This window comes from Macaca nemestrina, chromosome 4 (genome assembly GCF_043159975.1).
Source record: "Macaca nemestrina isolate mMacNem1 chromosome 4, mMacNem.hap1, whole genome shotgun sequence".
NCBI classification, from domain to species: Eukaryota; Metazoa; Chordata; class Mammalia; order Primates; family Cercopithecidae; genus Macaca; species Macaca nemestrina.
This window is the reverse complement of record NC_092128.1, coordinates 108,415,161-108,434,722: the sequence shown is the minus strand read 5'-3', so window position 1 is coordinate 108,434,722 and position 19,562 is coordinate 108,415,161. Positions and strand designations below refer to the sequence as shown.

Below are 19,562 nucleotides of genomic sequence, written 5' to 3'. Positions count from 1 at the left end.
TATTTGGTCAAATTTACTGATCCTCCTCTTATGTCCTTCTTTTCCAAGGTTTTCCTATGTTTGGGCTTTTTAATTTTTCCATATGAAATTTAGAATCAACTTAGCTGAAAAAAAATCCTGCTATTTTGCATTTATTGGAATTGAGTGAAATCTAGGGGAATTGGTACCTTTATGATGTTGAATCATCCTATCGTTCCAAAAAAGGAGTGTTTTAATTTTTTCTTATACAAGTTTTGCACATTTCCTTTAAATTTGTTTCTAAGTAGTTGATCTTTTGTTGTCACTGTTGCTGTTTTAAATGACACTTTCTCTTACCCTATCATTCTAGCAAGGTTATTGTTTGTGTATATGAAGACTATTGATTTTTCATGTTAATTTTACATATGGTCACCTTACTCTTATTGTCTGAATTAGTTTTATGTTCAGGTCTTTTGTGTCTTCCAGGTATACTATATCCATATCATTGATAGAGATGGTTTTCAATTTCTTCTTTTCTAATCCCTTACTACGAATTACTTTGTCTTCTCTGTCTATATTGGTCAGCAAATCCAGCCCAATATTAAATAGAATGTAAGTAATGGGCATCCTTGCCTTCTTCCTGAGTTTAGCAGAAAAAGGGCTATGGTTTCAAGTAAATTAAGAACTACACAGGTTGTACTATGTTAAAGGAGCATCCATCAGTTCCTACTGAATCCATTGTATTAGGAATATTTGTTGAATTTTATCAACTGCCTTTCTGCCAGACTAAGGCTATAATCACATGATTATTTTATAGATGTTTCTGGATTTTCTAAAATTGAACCATCTTTGCATTCCTGGAAATCTCACTTGATTACAATGTATTATTTTTTTAATGTGCTGCTGGACTTAGTCTGCTATTAAATAATTTTTAATCACTTATTATATCAATATTCACAAGTGAAATTGCCTTACAATAATTTTAACAGATTCACATTTCCCCATTTCCCTTGCATATATATATATGCTAGTTTCCAGCTCATGTCCATTTAGATTATTTCTACAGTTTTGTTAATATTAATGATGCTGAATATGAATTGGAGATAAAACCTTTTACCTTTCTGTGTTTATATCCCAGCAAAAAATTTATAGAATGGGACCACAGGATCAAAGGAAATTCCCATATCATATTTTATGAGACACTACTAACTGTCCCACCTCCCCACCCCCACCCAACAAAAACACTGGAATTTTTAACTGGATGCAGAGCTTCATTAATTTCTCTGCATTAGAAAAGATACTAAAAGTTTACCCTACTAGGAACAGGGAAAAAAACTTTCTAATTTTCTTAATTTAGCATAAAATTTACAGACAATGTAAAAGGTTAAAAAGCTTAGGTCAAAGAATCAAGCTTCCCAGTTTACTACTGATGAGCTGTATGATCATAAATGTCATCTCTCTACTTCTCATATGGAAAGGGAAATCAAAAAATTTGAAACTTATGACATTCTTATGAACAGAATGTGAGATAATAGATATAAAATTGTTATATAAATGTAAGTCATCATAACCATGACAAGAAAATCTCATATTTGTGTTTATTGTCATCAGTTAACGTTTAACAGGGAAACAAATCATTTAACATGTACACATATGAATTGCTCTACTATGTAACAAAGAAGGGCTAATTCATCCAGGTGGGATAGAGAGATGAAGGAGAGAACATTCTGAGTACTATGGTGGGCCCCTTCCTAAAAGACCCAGCAGGCATTTGTACCCCTTCTCCCTTGTCTGTCTCTCAATATGGAGGTTGAGAAAATCATACTGAGTAGTCCCTCGACTCCATGGAAGATTGGAGCCCTGCAGATATCAAAATCTACAGATGCTCAAGTCCCTTAGATAAAATGGTTTAATATTTAGATAATATGCATAGTTTAGTATAACCTATGCATATTCTCCTGTATACTATAAATTATTTCTAGATTATTTATAATCTTTATACAATGTAAATGCTATATAAATAGTGATTATGCTTTATATTTTTATTTGTATTATTTTTATTGTCATAGTTAACTTTTTTTTTTTAAGACAGAGTTTCACTCTGTCACCCAGACTGGAGTGCAATGGAATGATTTTCGCTCACTGCAAACTTTGCCTCTCAGGCTCAAACAATCTTCCTGCCCCAGCCTCCCAAGTAGCTGGGACCACAGGCACATGCCACCACACCTGGACCTTTTACATAGTTTTTGTAGAGATGGGGTTTTGCCATATTGCCCAGGCTGGTCTCAAACTCCTGGCCTTAATGGATCCTCTCACATCAGCCCCCCAAAGTGCTGGTATTACAGGCATGAACCACCATACCTGGCCATTTTTAATTTTTTAAAAGAATATTTTCCATCTGTAGTTGGTGGAATCCACAGATATGGAATCCATGGATGCGGAGGGCTGATTGTACTCATTTTCTTAGTCTCCCTTAGAGCTAAAGGTATCTGGTTCTGGCTTTGAAGATCTAAAGGAAAGTCTGTAATGAGAGAGAATCCTCTGGAGATTCCTCCTCTCTCTCAAAGGAAAAAGAAAAATAAGAGAGAGTCCTTGTTCTAGGGAAGCTACTCCCTTCACTTTCTGTCTTTGAATGTAGTTGGGAGAGGACATAATGCTTGGAGCAGAGGCAGCCATCTTGAAACCATGAGGCAACAAGTCAACATGCAATCTTGCAACTATGAGCCATCATGCTAAGAATGGTAGAGTAAGGGGATGCAGATAAGCCTGGGGTCTTGATGAAACTGTTGAATCAGACCTAGGAACATGTATCCCAAGAATTCTGGAGTAAACAACAAATGTTCTTATATTTTAGCATTTGCTAGTCAGATTTTCTGACACTTATAGCTGTAAATATCCTTAATGAAATGAATAAAAACCACTCCTTTGTGGATAACATCTACTCAATTCATTACAAAAACTCTATGAGAGCCTTCCCTCTCAGAATGAGCAGGGCCCAAAGATTTGACTAATCCTAGAAACCAAAATACCAGAGCCTGGCCTGGGTGTAGGTGAACCTGAGCATTTACTGCCTTCACAGTCAAGAGACAAGTGTTTTTCTGTCATGATTTGGAGTAGTTAGGAAAAAAAGAACACATCCAAAGCAGAGGTTACAGACTGGCAAATTCAGCTGGTTGAACATGTTACTAGCATTTTTATTTTTTTTTTAACTGATGAGAAAATATGAGGCTCAGAGCATAACTTCGTAGTTAAGTATGGAGTCAACCAGACTCATTCTAACTCTTAAACACTATGTGCCTTCTCGCTCTCAACGGGGGGAAGGAGTGATTCTTCCCATCCATGTAGAACTGCTTGGCCATCCAAAATATATTAAATTACAGAAAAGGGAGTAGACAAATATTATATTGTGATTACAAAAGGACTTTGGTCTTTATGGAAAAAATTGAACAAACTTTGGATTTGTTTAATACGCACTATAATAGATTAGTAATGCATGCTGGCCATCTGACTCTCAGGAGGAAGAATTGAGCTGCGGCCACTTGCCATGCTGGCGTACACTAAATTTGAGTTACACCCTGCAATGATTATGAGACATAAAAAAGAAAAAACACTATTTCAAAATTGTGTTAGATATAAACTCATCGTGTATATTGTTGCCAATCACATATAACAAAAGGAAAATTAAATTACTTAAGAATGCAGCCTGAGGAAAAGCAAAATCAAAGAATAATTATGTTTGCCATTTAAGAAACTGTAAGGTGATGGGCCTCCATGACTTGGATTCTAGTTCAAAAGATGAAAAAAAGGGCTTGAGAAATTGAAGAGCTTTTTTTCCCCAAAATATATCTGGATGAATATTGGCAATGTGTAGGCGAATACTCTTTCATCTGATGAAAGACAATAAAAAATTTCTCATGAGACAGTAGTGCAGGCTGGCTTTTGTTTTACCACCACAAAAAGAAACAGCATCAGGCCGGGCGCGGTGGCTCAAGCCTGTAATCCCAGCACTTTGGGAGGCCGAGACGGGCGGATCATGAGGTCAGGAGATCGAGACCATCCTGGCTAACACGGTGAAACCCCGTCTCTATTAAGAAATACAAAAAACTAGCCGGGCGAGGTGGCGGGCGCCTGTAGTCCCAGCTACTCGGGAGGCTGAGGCCGGAGAATGGCGTAAACCCGGGAGGCGGAGCTTGCAGTGAGCTGAGATCCGGCCACTGCACTCCAGCCTGGGTGACAGAGCGAGACTCCGTCTCAAAAAAAAAAAAAAAAAAAAAGAAACAGCATCATTAGTACTGAGATATCCAGGTTGCCATGGTGCTCCGTGGCTTCTAGAACGACACAGCAGGGGGTATTCTAAGGATGGGAAGGACAGTGCAGAGTCAGCATGATGCCATTTAGCAGAAATAGATCAATTCCCACCATGTTGAAATATAAACTCATGCAAACTCTTCCAGCTAACATTTAATGAAACTCTGAAATATAAATCTTATTTTTTATTTTCACTGGGATTTGGGATAGACTGTGTTTACAATTGAAAAGGAATAATGTGTGACCACAAGGATAGCTTTCTGATGAAAAATATCATTATCAAAATAAAAAATACAAGCGGGGTGGCAGTGCCAAGGGCCTGTAGTCCCAGATACTTGGGAGGCCAAGGTAAGCAGACCACTTGAGCCCAGGAGTTTGAGGCCAGCTTGGGCAACATAGTGAGATGTCATCTCTAAATAAATAAGTAAATAAACTAAAAAATTAGAAATTAAAAATGCAGTCATGGCAGTGTAAAGCAGATTGCGGCAAAAACAAAAAATGAAAACAACAACAACAACAACAAAAAACCACCTCACAGACAGTGACTTAGAGGGTATTATTGTAGAATTCAGAGGGGAAAAAAAACATATGAAATAATGAAAAGGCTAAAGCAAAGAAGACATTTGGAAGACAGATGTAATGTAAGAGAACCAGAACAGATAATCAGAAAGAGATTCTGTAAGGAACCAAAAGAAAGCAGAGTATCAAACCTCCAGAAATACTAGATAAAAGTTCCCGACTGGGTGCGGTGTCTCACACCTGTAATCCCAGCACTTTCGGAGGCCAAGTTGGGCAGATCACGAGGTCAGGAGACCGAGACCATCCTGGCTAACACAGTGAAACCCCTTCTCTACTACAATAAAATAAATAAATAAATAAATAAATAAATAAATAAACAAATAAGGCGGGTACAGTGGTGTGCGCCTGTAGTCCCAGCTACTCAGGAGGCTAAGGCAGGAGAATCGCTTGAACCCAGGAGGCGGAGGTTGCAGTGAGCCAAGATTGCGCCACTGCACTCCAGCCTGGGTGACAGTGTGAGACTCTGTCCAAAAAAAAAAAAAAAGTTCCCCTAAAACTTACATCTTGCCTGGAGATGTTAATAAAATTCAAGAGTAATAGAAACAGCCTTCAAAAACATAGGCAGAAAAAAAGATTACTGAAAGGAAACCAAGTTTAATTTGGAATTTGGTATTTGACTTCTTTTTTTTTTTTTTTTTTTTTTTTTTGAGACGGAGTCTTGCTTTGCCGCCCAGGCTGAAGTGCAGTGGTGCAATCTCAGCTCACTGCAGCCTCTGCCCCCCAGGTTCCAGCGATTCTCCTGCCTCAGCCTCCTGCGTAGCTGGGATTACAGGCACATGCCACCACGCCCAGCTAATTTTTGTATTTTTAGCAGAGACAGGGTTTCACCATGTTGGCCAGGCTGGTCTCAAACTCCTGACCTCAGGTGATCCACCCGCCTCGGCCTCCCAAAGTGCTGGGATTACAGGCGTGAGCCATCGCACCCAGCCTCAGACTTCTCTTTGAGAGCTGTAAATGCCATAAACATATATAAGCAAAAAGACTATTTTTACCCAAATTGTATACACCAAAACAATCATTATTTAAATGGCAATAAGTAGACGTGGTCAGACATTGAAAATCTCTGAAAGTATGCAACCTTAGTGTGTTCTTTGAAAAAAAAAATTGAATCATTTCTCTAGCTGACTAAAACATGAATTGAAATAAAGGTAAATGAGAAAATTCGTATAAAATAAGTTGCATTGAACTATAAAAGGAGTAAAATGGCTTGTTTTTCTAAAATAGAAGACCTGGTGACAAAGCTCCTTATAAACTTATGCAAACACACACACTATAAAAATTCCTCTGTGTTTTAGCAACTGCAGAAATTGACCTTTTTGAGTGAGGCTTGATTCAGCATGATGAAAGAGGACTACACACCACCAAAACACTTCTAATTCATTTCAATATACTAAGTGGAACCTGAATAAATACTTGTCCTGTGCAAAAGGAACTGTGTTCTGCTGTCCGAGAAGTGGATTCCCACCCTTCATTTCCTTTTTTTTTTTTTTTTTTTTTTTTTTTTTTGAGACGGAGTCTTGCTCTGCCGCCCAGGCTGGAGTGCAGTGGCCGGATCTCAGCTCACTGCAAGCTCCGCCTCCTGGGTTTACGCCATTCTCCTGCCTCAGCCTCCCGAGTAGCTGGGACTACAGGTGCCCGCCACCTCGCCCGGCTAGTTTTTTGTATTTTTTTTTTTTTTTTTAGTAGAGACGGGGTTTCACCATGTTAGCCAGGATGGTCTCGATCTCCCGACCTCGTGATCCGCCCGTCTTGGCCTCCCAAAGTGCTGGGATTACAGGCTTGAGCCACCGCGCCCGGCCCCACCCTTCATTTCCTAACTCCTTAAGGAGAGTTGAAACCTCAGAATGGTGAGATCTCTGGGGTCCAAGGGTAAACCAGGTCATGCCTGAAGCTGGGCTAGGATGAGAACCTCTATTCAAAAGGACAAGGTGTGTGACAAGGGACAGGTGGAGGGCTTGACTGTGAGAAGAACTCCCACACCTACAGGAAACACAATCCATGCCAAGACACAGCACTTGATGTGACATTTCCAGTGGATATGGAATCTGGGGCAGATTCTCTTCCCCCATCCTTCACTCCCAAGAGTGCCAACTGGTAGAATCTTTCACTGCTCCACAGCCCTGTTTCTTCTGAAATGGGAGCTTCCATCCTCTCATGCTTTCTCCACATTCGCTGCCTCTGCCTCCCACTTCAAGCAGGGTCCCTCTGCCAAGAGTTGTCCTAGAGTTGCCCAAGTGCTGCTGCCCTTGACTTCAGCCAGCCCAGAGACTCTGGGGTGTCATTGGCCCCTTCTGCCTTTCTCAGCCTGAATGTCCTGGCCCATCAGCATCTTGGTGAGACACTCTGGGAAGCAGTATTTTTAAGCAACCTGGAAGGGACTTGCATCCACCATATCTTCTCCCAGATGCCATGGCAATGAGCCTGGGGATTCATGGTGCCACAGATACTTTTCATAAGTTATATGTTACCTATTGCTGACAGTGTTGCATCAGGCAGAGAGGTGTGCCCTCGGCCCTGCACCACCAGCTTCCCATCTGCCAGTGGCATCCCCGGTGGCTTCTGAGATGCTCTGGAGCAGTGTCTTCCCCGAGAGAGCTGGGTCTGTGACTCTGGTGCCTCTTCTGAGGTGAGCTTTTGGCTGTAGTTCATTGGCAGGGCTCATGTTCTAGAACTCTACCAGAAGATCTAACTTTAAGCCACAATAAAAGCAGCCTTCTGTGAGCAGGCAGGAGTCATCCAAAGCATCATATCCTTTTCCTCCAGGAGAAGTTGCCTTCTTTAGGGAAGCCTTCATCCCAAGAGTTTCTTCTTTCTTTGGGGGGCCTGAAGGTAACTTAGGCACCCTGCTAAGGATCTGATTCCTCTTCAGATGGCCTCCCGACTCAAAGAGGCACTGCTTCTGAGAAACTGTGAGTGCTTTGGAAATAAATCTCAAATGCCCACATTGGGTGAAATTCCCCAAAATTGAAATTGAGGCACAAGAGAGATACTGAAGACAGTGTCTGATGAGAGGGCAGTTGGGGAGTGGCTCATGGGCGAAAGGAGTTTGGGGCATCCACTCTCTGGGGGTGGTGGTGTGCCCTCCTAGGGAAGCTCTACTTCAACCCTACTGGAAAACTTTGCAAAACACTGCAGTGTAATTCGATGTCAAAAATCATTCTTAACATAGAAGAGGTATAACAACATAAAAATGAGAAGCCATGAAACCATTACATAAATCTATCATTTTATTGTCTAAGAAATTTAAGTATAAGGAAGAAAGGAAAGAAAATACATATCTATTATTTAGATATCCTTCCACAATGAATGTATATTATCAGTTATTCATTTCCCTCATTCACTGATTCAAAAAAAAATTAGTCAGGCCCTGCTCTTAGCTGTTAGAAAATGGAGCTTGGGAATCGCCTTCTCCGACATCAGAACACAGTCCCTTTTGTACGGGACAAGCATTCATTTAGGTCCCACATAGTATGTTGAAAAGAATGTAAAGTGTTCTGAGGAGTTAGAGATACAGCAACAACCGTACAAAGCCCCTGGCCTTATGGAGCCTTACTGTGCGTGAGGGAAGGTAGGGGAGATGAAGGAACAAACTTTAATATTAAACTCTCTGCCAGATAGTCGTAAGTGCCTTAGATATATTAATATAAAGCAGTTAGGGGGCACTGAGAATGTTGAGTGGAGAAACAGTTTAATTTGGGAGTAGGTCGTGCAGCTTCTTAGGAAAAAGGCTTCCGAGGCAGAGGCAATGACAGATTCAAGTGCCAATGGGGTCAGTGTGCTGAGGTCAGGTCCACAATGAGTGAGCTGGTGACAGAGATAAGGTAGGGAAGAGGCTGGGGAGCAGATCCTGAGCCAAGGAGTGGCATGACATATTTTCAAGAGAACCCTGGGGTTTTTATGTGGAGAAGAGACTAAAGGGGGCAAGGTCAGAAGCGGGAAGACCTGTTAGGAGGCTATCATAAACATCCAGCCAAGACATAATAAAGGTTTGGACCAGAATAACCATGGAGGTATGGTCAGATTCAGTATATATCAAAATTAGGGTATAGGTAGAAACATAAAGAGATGAGAACCTGAGCCCAGGGAGAGTCCACTATCAGCAGTCCAGAGAAGAGCAGAGAGAGCAACAAGGCTTGAGGAGAGGAAATAAGGTGGGAGGAGGAAAACCAGAAAACCCGCAGGTTGAAAATCAAGGTTGAAAATCAAGTGAAGAAAGTGCATCAAGATTGGGGAATTAATCTACAATAAGATGAGGACTGATCAAAGATTAGTTGATTGGTAATGTACAGCTTCTGGCTTTTGACCAGAGTATTTTCAATAGAATGGTGAAAAAAGTGATTGGAGGGTTTTTAAGAGAGCATAGGAGTACAAAAATTGTAGTTAGCAAGAGATTTGCTTTAAATAGAAGAGGAGAATGAGATTTCAGCTGGTAAGATCAAGAGAAGTTTTTTTTATTTAAAGATGGGTAAAATAAAAGAAAATGTTAAGGGGGAAAATAGAAATTTTTTACTGGAATTGGTGAAATCTAAGACTATTATATTTATTCCAGGAAAAACAAACCACTAATTGGTGGAATATTTTCAGATCTTTGGGCACTTTGCCCCTGACCACCATCCTCAAGGTCAGAATCAGGAAGAAACAGCTCAAGGTTATTGGAGAAAGTAAAGATGTTTTCAAAGCAGTATAGTGACCACCTCTGGCTTCCATTTGTAAATTAGTCTTACATTCCATCAGCCTCCTTACTCGCCTGGGCTTATCTTCTTTGGATCTCTTTTCCCTAGTGCCTGCTTCTCCCTCCCCATCTCAGCATTAGTTCTCTGAAATCCAGGGTCTATAGACCCACTGAATTAAGTCCCTTAAATCAAACTTTGTGTGCTTCCAAGAAAATCTGTTTCTTGAAGAAAAACTCAAATACTGCAAAACTCAAGTACTGCAAATCAGCATGGCTTATTCTTTGAGGATCAGGAGGCCACAAGCAGTCAAGACTTACTGAGCTCATAAAAGAATATGCTAGCTCCAGCCATCTGAGACCAAAATGATGGGGTAAAGGTCAAAGGAGAAGTCATTCTCCTAATATTCACAAAGTCATGATTTCTTAAAATGAAAATCCAATCCATGCAAAACAAAATTCATGATCAAATAGATTTATTGAGCACTTTATATTCGTCTGCCTCCCCCAGCCACACAGAGACACCCTCTGAGGATCTGTAATGATGACATATTGAGAAGCCCAAAGGAATATAAACATATGTTAAGAACATAATTTGACCTTCTCCTTTCTCTTGAACAATTTAGACTAAAGCCATTAAGTAGGACCAAGGAAGATATGCTTCTACATGGGCTGGCCTGGAGTGCGGAGCCCATGTGTGAAGGAGACAGCATAACGATACATGACTGGTTACCTACTGCAATTGAATATTACGAGCCAGTTTTCTCACTGTCTGAGAAGGGAGTAGCAAAAATGAAAGGGGAAAAAAAACTAGAATGGACCATGTAGTGTTGGATTAGAAAGAAAACATCAGTTTAAACACCTCTATGGATTAGAACTGGAGGTTCAGAAATAAATATAGATGTAAATGTGTATATATGTATGAGTGTGTGGGGGGAGGGGTGTGTGTATTCAAACTTAACACCCCGTGCTTTGTCCCTTGAGAGGACCTGGTAGCAGTGCCACCTGATAGCACTGAACATGACTACAGCACAGGTCCTGACTTCCACATATTATTCTCCAAGAAAAGTAACCAGGGCTTCTTGAAAAATGGTTTATCCTAGGACTAGGGCAGGAAAATAAAGATGATCTTGGAATATCTTGCTGTGCCAAAAAGCAAGGAAGTGCTCAAACACGTCAAAAGAACATAGAAACCAATTTGAAGAGGCTTCCACTGGCCAAATCTAGGACATTATGAACAGCAAAGTAAACAATGAGAGCAAATAGAACAAAATGAGAAGGCTTGAGTGCACACTGATACAAATAAAGTATAATTCAGAAGATTAATGAAGAATGGGATATGTACATGGTTTTAAAATATTTCCCTACCAAATCTTGTTAATTAAAAAAAAAATGTATCATTTCACAGTGAAGAAGCCTGGCAGACAGCAGTCAATCAGGTGATCAAAGTGAACATCAGGATGCAGTTAGAAGAGAGTATTATCCCTGATATTCCTGCCAAAGGTAAGTAACTTGAAGCTAATTATGAGGAAACATCAGACAAACTCAAATCAAGGAACATTCTACAAAATAACTGGCCTGCAATCTTTAAAAGTTCTAAAGTGCAAGGAATACCTAGGAACTGTTCCAGACAGAAAGAGACCACAGAGACACCACATTTAAATGTAATGCTTGCACTTAAATCTTTTCTTTTCTTTCTTTTTTTTTTTTTTGCTATGAAAAACATACAAAGAACAACTGGCAAAACATGAATGACACCTGAATTTCAGATGGTCAAAATGAACTGGTGTTAATCTCCTGACTTATATGGTTGTATTGTGGTTATGCAGGAGAAAGTCCTTGCTGGGAGGAAATACACTGAAGTATTTGGGGATCATGGATATATCAGTTTGGCAACTTACTATCAAACAGTTCAGGCGGGGGGAAGTTCTTTGTATTATAATTGCAACTTTTCTGTAGGTGTGAGATTGTTTCAAAATAAAACAAAATAATGGATTTGAAACATAATCCTCATCCTCTTTTCCAAACACATAAGATTACTGAAGTTACCTTAGGTGATAACAGCCCTGGGAATTAATCATCCACAGCTGATACTTGGACCAACACCCCTATAAAAACATTATTCCATTCTTAGTAGGAAGGGAGGCTCAATTGAGTGCAGAGCCTTCTGAGTTTGGGCCCGAGGCATTTCAAGGTAGCCTCTTCTCTTTCTCTATTCATAAGACAGGCTTAGGTGAAAAAGAGAAGGAAGAAAAATAACTTTGAATTAATTTGTCTACATAATGGGATAGGTTGAGAAAAAATTTAAAATCTGTGTCAAGTTCGTTGCATTAGAAACAGTGAATCAGCCTGATATAATAAAAGTACAATTGGTGCCTTCAGGGTATCATTTAATCCTATCTGTACCTAGCATTTAACAAATGAAAGCCTAAAAGTGATTTAGTATCAACATTGTAGGCATTATTCAAATTAAATTAAAAGATGAAAAACACAGAGGTTCTGAAATGTTGAGGACCTTATTGGGGTGAAGGCAGGATTAGAGGCCATGGTTGTCACTCCATCATGGTCTAACATGAATCCCCCTGCTCTCTCCACTACAGGAGGCTGATTCTCTGTTTAAAGAAAGAGAAGGTTAATGTTATTCTCTTCTCCAAGAAATAATATGCTGTGGGAGAATCAAGAGAAGCAGACATGAATTAATCAGAATTTGAATAAGAATCCACCTGCTGCTCCATTTGTGACATATTTTTCATGTTTTACAAATACAAATCCTTAATAGAACATGTAGGATTGGTGATGAAATAATATTCCAAGATACCAGACCGTGCGTATTGTTTTACTGCCTCTCTGCTCACTCTGCATTAAGAGCTTCATTGATTCCAACACCCAAGCCACCATTTTGTAAGGGGAAGCCTAAAGTTACTGGTGGCCTCAGAGGGTTCATTGTGTATCAACGTTGCTTCCCCCATAAAGTTCAAAATGTTGCCTGAAATATGAAAATAATCTTCTTGATTTTCCTTCAGTCTTTCAAATAAATACTTGTGAATTTAGTCAAGGAGTCGGAAAAGACAGTTGGAATTAGAAAATAAAAATGGTATCAATTACTAAAATTTCCCATTCGCTGCTCAGGCTTGTCTTATCTGAAGCTTGTAAAGTTGTTTAATCTTTTCCATCATCTCAGGGAAAAGAGAGCCTGGAAAATCCTAGTCATTCCACAGTAACTATCAATGGGATTTTCCATAACTATCTGGATAAAAAATGAAAATCTTAAGAAGTAGATCCAATTCTAAAACTTACTTCTCAACTTACTCATAAATGTGAAGAGACAACTCATCCATATTTTCTTCAAATAACATCTGGTTGCTTGGCCAGACTGTTAATACCTGAAAAAATTTCTGAGTTTGTTCCAACAAATCTACACTTAAAGAGCTTAAAAATGTGTTTATGCATTAAACATTCTTTTCCACATCTGACTTAGGGCCAGCGATGTGACTGTGAGAAAGAATCTTGCCAAGAACTCGGAAAGAAAGGGAAAAAAAATGTCTTTTAGAAGTTTAACTGTGAAACCAGCACCTATTGGACTAGAGCAGAGGAATGAGAAATCACCACAAAGGGGCAAAAATGCTTCTAGGCCAGCAAGAGTTGGCTGTGACTCCACTAAAGGTATAAAACACACATCTAAAGGTTATATTAATCAGTCATGGAGTCATGGAAGAAGGGTTGCTCAAACAGACTTGAGCAGTACTCACCAAGGGTCCATTCCGAGTGGAAGGGGTCAGGAGCAGCACAATTGGGGTAGCACAGAACCACCAACTCATCTCTATTGTGAAAATGAATGCATCACTTTGCCTTTGCCTGATTACCATCAAACCTTACCCCGGGCTGGCCTGTCTTATTCATGATGGAAAACTCCATATTGCGCATATAGCCTAACCTAGGGCAGGCAATTATTAGATGTTTGTTCAGTGAATTTGCTCCAACTCTTTGCTCACAACTGCCTGATGATAATTTGGCTCCCCACATAGTTCTGACTACAGGGAGAGAATGACCTAGTCTTGTGGATTTGAGAATCCTGGTCCACATGCCAGCGATAAAACTCATTGAAATAGACAGTTTAGCATTTGAGTTTCCTTACTCACAGGTTGCTCCCAAAGGAAGGGTCTGTGTGTGCTGCTGGATCAAGTTTCTGAGCCCAAAGGGCTGGTAGCAAGTCTCTGGGCTCGGGTAACTTTACCAGGATGATGATGATAGTGGTAGTGATGGTCCCAACCCTGGTCATGAACAGAGCATCTTGTGTGTACTATCAGACATTGTACTTTATGTTTTATATACTTGAACTCATTTCATTCTCACAATAATCCAATAAATTAGGCATTATAAGTGTTCCCATTTTGTAAATGAGGATACTAAGACTCAGAAAACTTTAGTAACTTACCCAAAGACCCATATTCAGGGTCTGGACTCAGATCCAGATTTGTCTGACTCTAAAGCCTAATTTTTTTAATTGTAAAAAAACAATACTACCTTTGGGGAGATTAACCCTTGTCCTTCTCTTTGGCACACTCCTCTGCTTCAGCAGTGTGCTCTGGGTCATCCCAGTCCATCTTCAATATGACTATTCATCAATGCACCACTACTGTACAAGTCTTCACAGAAAATTACATAGGATACCAATTCACCCTTAATTAGAAGTACACAAAGTCAAACCCTGTTGCAAGGAACAGCATCACCATCTACCCTATGCCATCAGTACCATTAGCTTCACAAGCCAAAAATGGGGGCCTCTTTAACTTTTTCCTCTCCCTCACCACACCTGCCACAACCCATCCAATCATTTACATGTTTCTCAATTGAACCTCTTCAATACTTCCCTGATGCATTCATTTGCCCCCTGCTCACCATTCCCATTGCTACTACCCATCTCTCACCTGGACCACTACGAAAATCTCCAAGGTTGTGTTCTCACTTCTACTCTTGCTCCACATTGCTCCATTTTGTGTCCATATCATGGGAATGCATCCTTAAGGACACATCCATGGATCTTTATATAATCTAATCACAAATTCCACGGTTTAAAACTCCTTCAGTATGACCCTTCGCCATGTCCTGTGCTTCAGCCCTAATAATGAGTGGTCTGCGGTTTTTGGAATTTACTCAGATCTATACACTCCAGGATGGCACACATACCAGGCATGGATACACCTGCATCCCCCTGGACCAGCAGTCTCTCCACATCTCCCTGGGAAACCTCTACAGGTGTTTTGGAACTCACTCTCATTTCAGCTCCTCCAGGAAGCCTGGGTTAGGTGCCCAGCTGAGTTCTTCTCATCACACCCCAGCTCTCACCCCTCATACCACTGTATGGGAATTTTTTTTATTTATGTGACTTCACCTCCAGACTCTGACCTCCCCAAAAGCCAGGAATCACTCTGTTTATACACAGTGCCTAACATGAACAAATGCTTATTAAATAAATGAATGAATGAATGTGAACCTGGTATACCATAGGCGTCAGAATCCACTCAGCTTCCTCAAGTATTAGCTGTGTGATCTTAAGAAAGTTGCTTAATCTCCCCAGACCTCAGAGTTATTGTCTGTAAAATGGAGATCATAAAACCTATACTGTCAAGTTATTGTGAGATTTAAACTAAATTATATAATACATGTAAAATCCTCAGTGTCATGCCTCATATATAAGAAGTATTCAACTGTTGGTTGTTATTATTATTGCTATGCCCTTCAATACCCTACTGAAAACATTCATGTTCTTGAAAGACTTGTAATCAATTCCCAGTTCACCATGATGACTGTGCTGCTCTGCATTTCATAATGCATTATTTTGCACCCTTGATATTGTTTGAAAGGGTCTGCCCTTTCCACACTTTCTTCGTCACCTAATACTTGTACAAATGCTTTTAGAATAAATGATATTATCAAATTTGATTTTGTTCTATAAACTAATAGTGCCCTTTTGCTATAGATCTTACAGTCCACTGAAGTTTCAAACCATGAAAATTCACTTTGCAACTCCCAATGATACAAATGCCATAAAGAGAGGCAGTGAGAGGAACACACTTAGGGGGAATGGCAGGGCTCTGGAAAGGAGACAGGTGGTGATCCCAAATTAGAAATCAGGTCTTAAAGGGGCCACAAGCAAGATGACGTCTCAAAAAGAGGGTGCCCTTTGTCACAACAGATGTGCAAAGGTGAATGGTCAGACCAGTTCTTAAAAGAAACTTGCAGCTTTGCCCCTGTAAGGAGTACTGTGCAGTCATTAAAAATAGGAGGCCAGCTAGTAACATGGCAAATAAGAACCTATAAGGGACAATGTTAAGTTAAAAAAGATTAGGATAACATATGGCTTTTGATCATAGTATGTAAAATTTGCTTTAAAATAAACAAAAAACCTAAAGGGAGTAGACCAAAATTTTAATAGCTGTAACAATTTTATAAGTTTGTGGGTGAAATTTTCTTTTATCAATTTCCCACACCGTTTGTAGTCTTGCGACAGTCTTTTAAAATACAAAAAGTATTTCTTAGAAAATACATATTCTGCGTGCCTCTCTCGCAGATGGCTCTAGAAAGAAATGAGATAGTGCAGAAGACACGCCCTAGACTGCAGGGGGCTCCATGAGCCCAGAGCCTGACTCAGCAGCGTGAGAACAGGGGCGAACCTGGGCACGGGGCCCCTGAAGCTCGATCCCGCCCTGGATGGGTCCCTTCTTTACCTGCCACCGCCTCGCTGGGTGTTACTGAGTCCCCCGCCAGCAGGACGCCCTCGGTGGGCGCAGCACCCCTCCCAGCCCCCTACCATGCTATCCCCAAGCGACCCTCCTTGCGAAGGATCTCTCTGGGAGAAGGGAGGAGCTGCAAGGGGCCGGAAAGAGTTACAGGAGGCCCCTGCGACCTCGCCCTCCCGGGGCCCGCGCCGCTCCCCACTCCCGCCCCGCGGGCCGGTGACCTGTACCTCTTACAGGGGATCAGCGCCTTCCTCTCGTCCAGCACCCGCACGCGCTGGTTGAGCCCGTCGTAGGAAAGCAGGGCGCGGCTGTTGCGCCCGCTACTTTGCTGGTACATAACCTGGCGCCCTTCCCACTGCTGCGGCGCCTGGCACGGGCGCGGGGCTCCCACCGCCCCCAGGCTGCACAGGCCGCACAGCGTCCAGGCCCAGAGGCAACCCAGCAGCCAGGGGCCCAGAGCGCCCGGGACGGTGTGGAGGGGAGCGCGTCCTGGCATCGCGGTCATCCTTCCCCGTCCCGAGGGCAAGCTCGAGCCCAAGGGGGAGCTGAGGCGTCCGGGATCAGAGTGGCTCCCACCGGCTCTCTGCGCACTGTACCGGGAGTGTGGTCTGGACCAAACTACTTCCTGTCCCTTCGGTGGCCTCTGCCGCTTTTGAGATCCGGACGCGCGACTCCCGGTAGCCAGGACCAGGGCCCTGGGAAGGCTCTAGTGAATCGCGCGGGAGCTATTTCTGCCTGGGTCACTGCCTGCTGCCACTGCCTGCTGCCGCTTCGGTTTTCACTGCTCACTGCTGCCAACAGGAAATGCAGTGGCAGTGGTGCCACTAGCATCCTGGGAGGCATGGCGTTTTAAAGAGGGGGGGTTGCCGGGAGACTGTGCCAAGAAGTGTGTTTCTCTACTAACTTCAGTGTTCAACAAGTAATCACACACGGAGGGGCAAGTTCAAGATCAAGATAGGAAAAGCAGAGCTGCTGCGTTTGCTGTGCAAACGTTTGCCCGGTGTACATTGCCCCTGGACAAAAATGCAAACTTCTTCCTCCAAATTAAAACTGGAAAGACGAGTTTTTTCCTGAAGAAATGATACTAGCTATTCATCATGGCCGCTTCTCAGCCCCCATTCCCAGTGAAGAGTCTAGGAGACTAGTAGACAACCCCTTGCATTGGGCCTAGGACTCATGGACACTGCCTCAAGGTCACATTGCAGTGAGACTGCTCCTCCCATCGCCTGGCAATACCACCAGCCGAGTGGTTTGGGTGTCTGGGGGTTTCGCTTCTTCAAGAACAAGGTTAATTTGGTTTATATTTATATAATGTTAGGATCTATAACATGGAATGAGCGGGGCTCACACACCTGTAATCCCAGCTACTCCGGAGGCTGAAGTGGGAGGATCGCTTGAACCCAGGAGTTAGAGGTTGCAGTGAGCTATGATCAAGCCACTGCACTCCATCCAGCCTGGGTGACATGGTGAGACCCTATCTCTGAAAATATAGTGATAAAATATGAAATCAAGAAAAAAGAAAGGAACTTAAAAAATGTATAGCGTCTTTCCATTTGAACTGCATTTCAGGGATGATTAAGATTGAGCCAGGTGAACGTGGGAAATAACATTCCTGAATGAAGGACACAAGGACAAGAAAAGAATAATGCTGTGGTTCAAGGACAAGGTAGAGGAGTACTCTGAAGCCATAGCACTCATTTTAAGGATTTTGTCATTCATATTGAGGACTGCGGGAACTATCAATCAATGTAAAGCTAGGGAGAAGCATCATCAGGCATACGCTTTGGAAAGCCCACTTAGGCAACAGAAGGGGTAGTGCCAGAGGGAAGGCAGGGAGACGAGGAGGCTACTGTTAACATCCTGGAAAGAGATGATCCTGATTCAGCTAAGGCAGCAGGAGTGGTCATGGAGAGAGTGGAAGACAGTTGGGAGCTGTAGAGAAGCATTTCAACTCAGAGAGAGAGGTTTCTGGTTTGGGCCACTGGGAGTCCAGTCCTGAGTGAGGAGAGATGATCAGTTCATTTCAGGATTGGTTGATTTTGAACTGACTGTGGAATATTAAGGTGGAAATATCCAAGGGACAGCTTGATAAATCCTTCTGGAAACCAGCAGAGCTTTTGCATTAGGAAGCCATAGGTACATAAGTGGTAACTAAAGCCGAAGAGTAGAACAGTGGTTTCTGGGGCAATTCCACATCCCCCTTCCCAGCAAAGAAACATTTGGCAATATCTAGAGACATTTTTGATGGTCACAATGTAGATGGGGAGGAGGTTACCGCTGACATTTTGTGGGTAGAGACCAAGGATGCTACTAAACTTCCTACAATGCACAGTACAGTCACCTCGCCCGACTCAAATGAAGAGAAAATTATCTGGCCCCAAATGTCAAAAGTGTTGGGGGTGAGAAAACCTGCAGTTCAGGGGAGCGTTGAGTGTGAGAAGAAGGATTAGGATGGAGCCCCAGAGAGCTCCAGACATTTAAAGGATGGGCAGACAACAGGCACTTGAGGAGACCAAAAGGAATCACCAGAGAGAAGCCACTGAATAAGGCAACTTCCTGAGCCTTGTTAAATAAATGTAAGGTATGGAAAGAATGGACTGAATGCTGAAGTAGGGTGTTCTAGAATCACAGCCTCCCTGGAGGTCATGAAGAGGAGGGACAGTTGACAGGTTCTCCTGATGCATTCTTCCCTGCTGCCCCCTCTCTGTAGAACCACTAGAGACACTACCAATGGGCCGAATGGGGCAGGCACAGAGCTTTAGGAAGAAGGGGTCTTCATTTCCTCTTAAAAGGCATGCCTCTTGCTGTGCAGAAGCTCTTTAGTTTAATTAGATCCCATTTGTCAATTTTGGCTTTTGTTGCCATTGCTTTTGGTGTTTTAGACATGAAGTCCTTGCCCATGCCTATGTCCTGAATGGTATTACCTAGGTTTTCTTCTAGGGTTTTTATGGTATTAGGTCTAACATTTAAGTCTCTAATCCATCTTGAATTAATTTTTGTATAAGGAGTAAGGAAAGGATCCAGTTTCAGCTTTCTACTTATGGCTAGCCAGTTTTCCCAGCACCATTTATTAAATAGGGAATCCTTTCCCCATTTCTTGTTTTTCTCAGGTTTGTCAAAGATCAGATGGCTGTAGATGTGTGGTATTAAGAAACTACCATCAGAGTGAACAGGCAACCTACAGAATGGGAGAAAATTTTTGCAATGTACTCATCTGACAAAGGGCTAATATCCAGAACCTACAAAGAACTCAAACAAATTTACAAGAATAAAACAAACAACCCCATCAAAAAGTGGGCAAAGGATAT

General features: G+C 41.8%; 1 protein-coding gene across 1 annotated transcript in view; it reads right to left on the bottom strand.

The window, feature by feature from the left end:
* LOC105497775 (ependymin related 1) overlaps positions 1-17,097 on the bottom strand; it is a 32,571-nt gene extending 15,474 nt beyond the window's left edge. The window contains 2 exon segments of the mRNA XM_011769119.3: positions 16,482-16,995; positions 16,998-17,097. Of these exon segments, the coding sequence (XP_011767421.3) occupies positions 16,482-16,995; positions 16,998-17,097 (614 nt within the window).
* Positions 17,098-19,562: the final 2,465 nt, after the last annotated feature.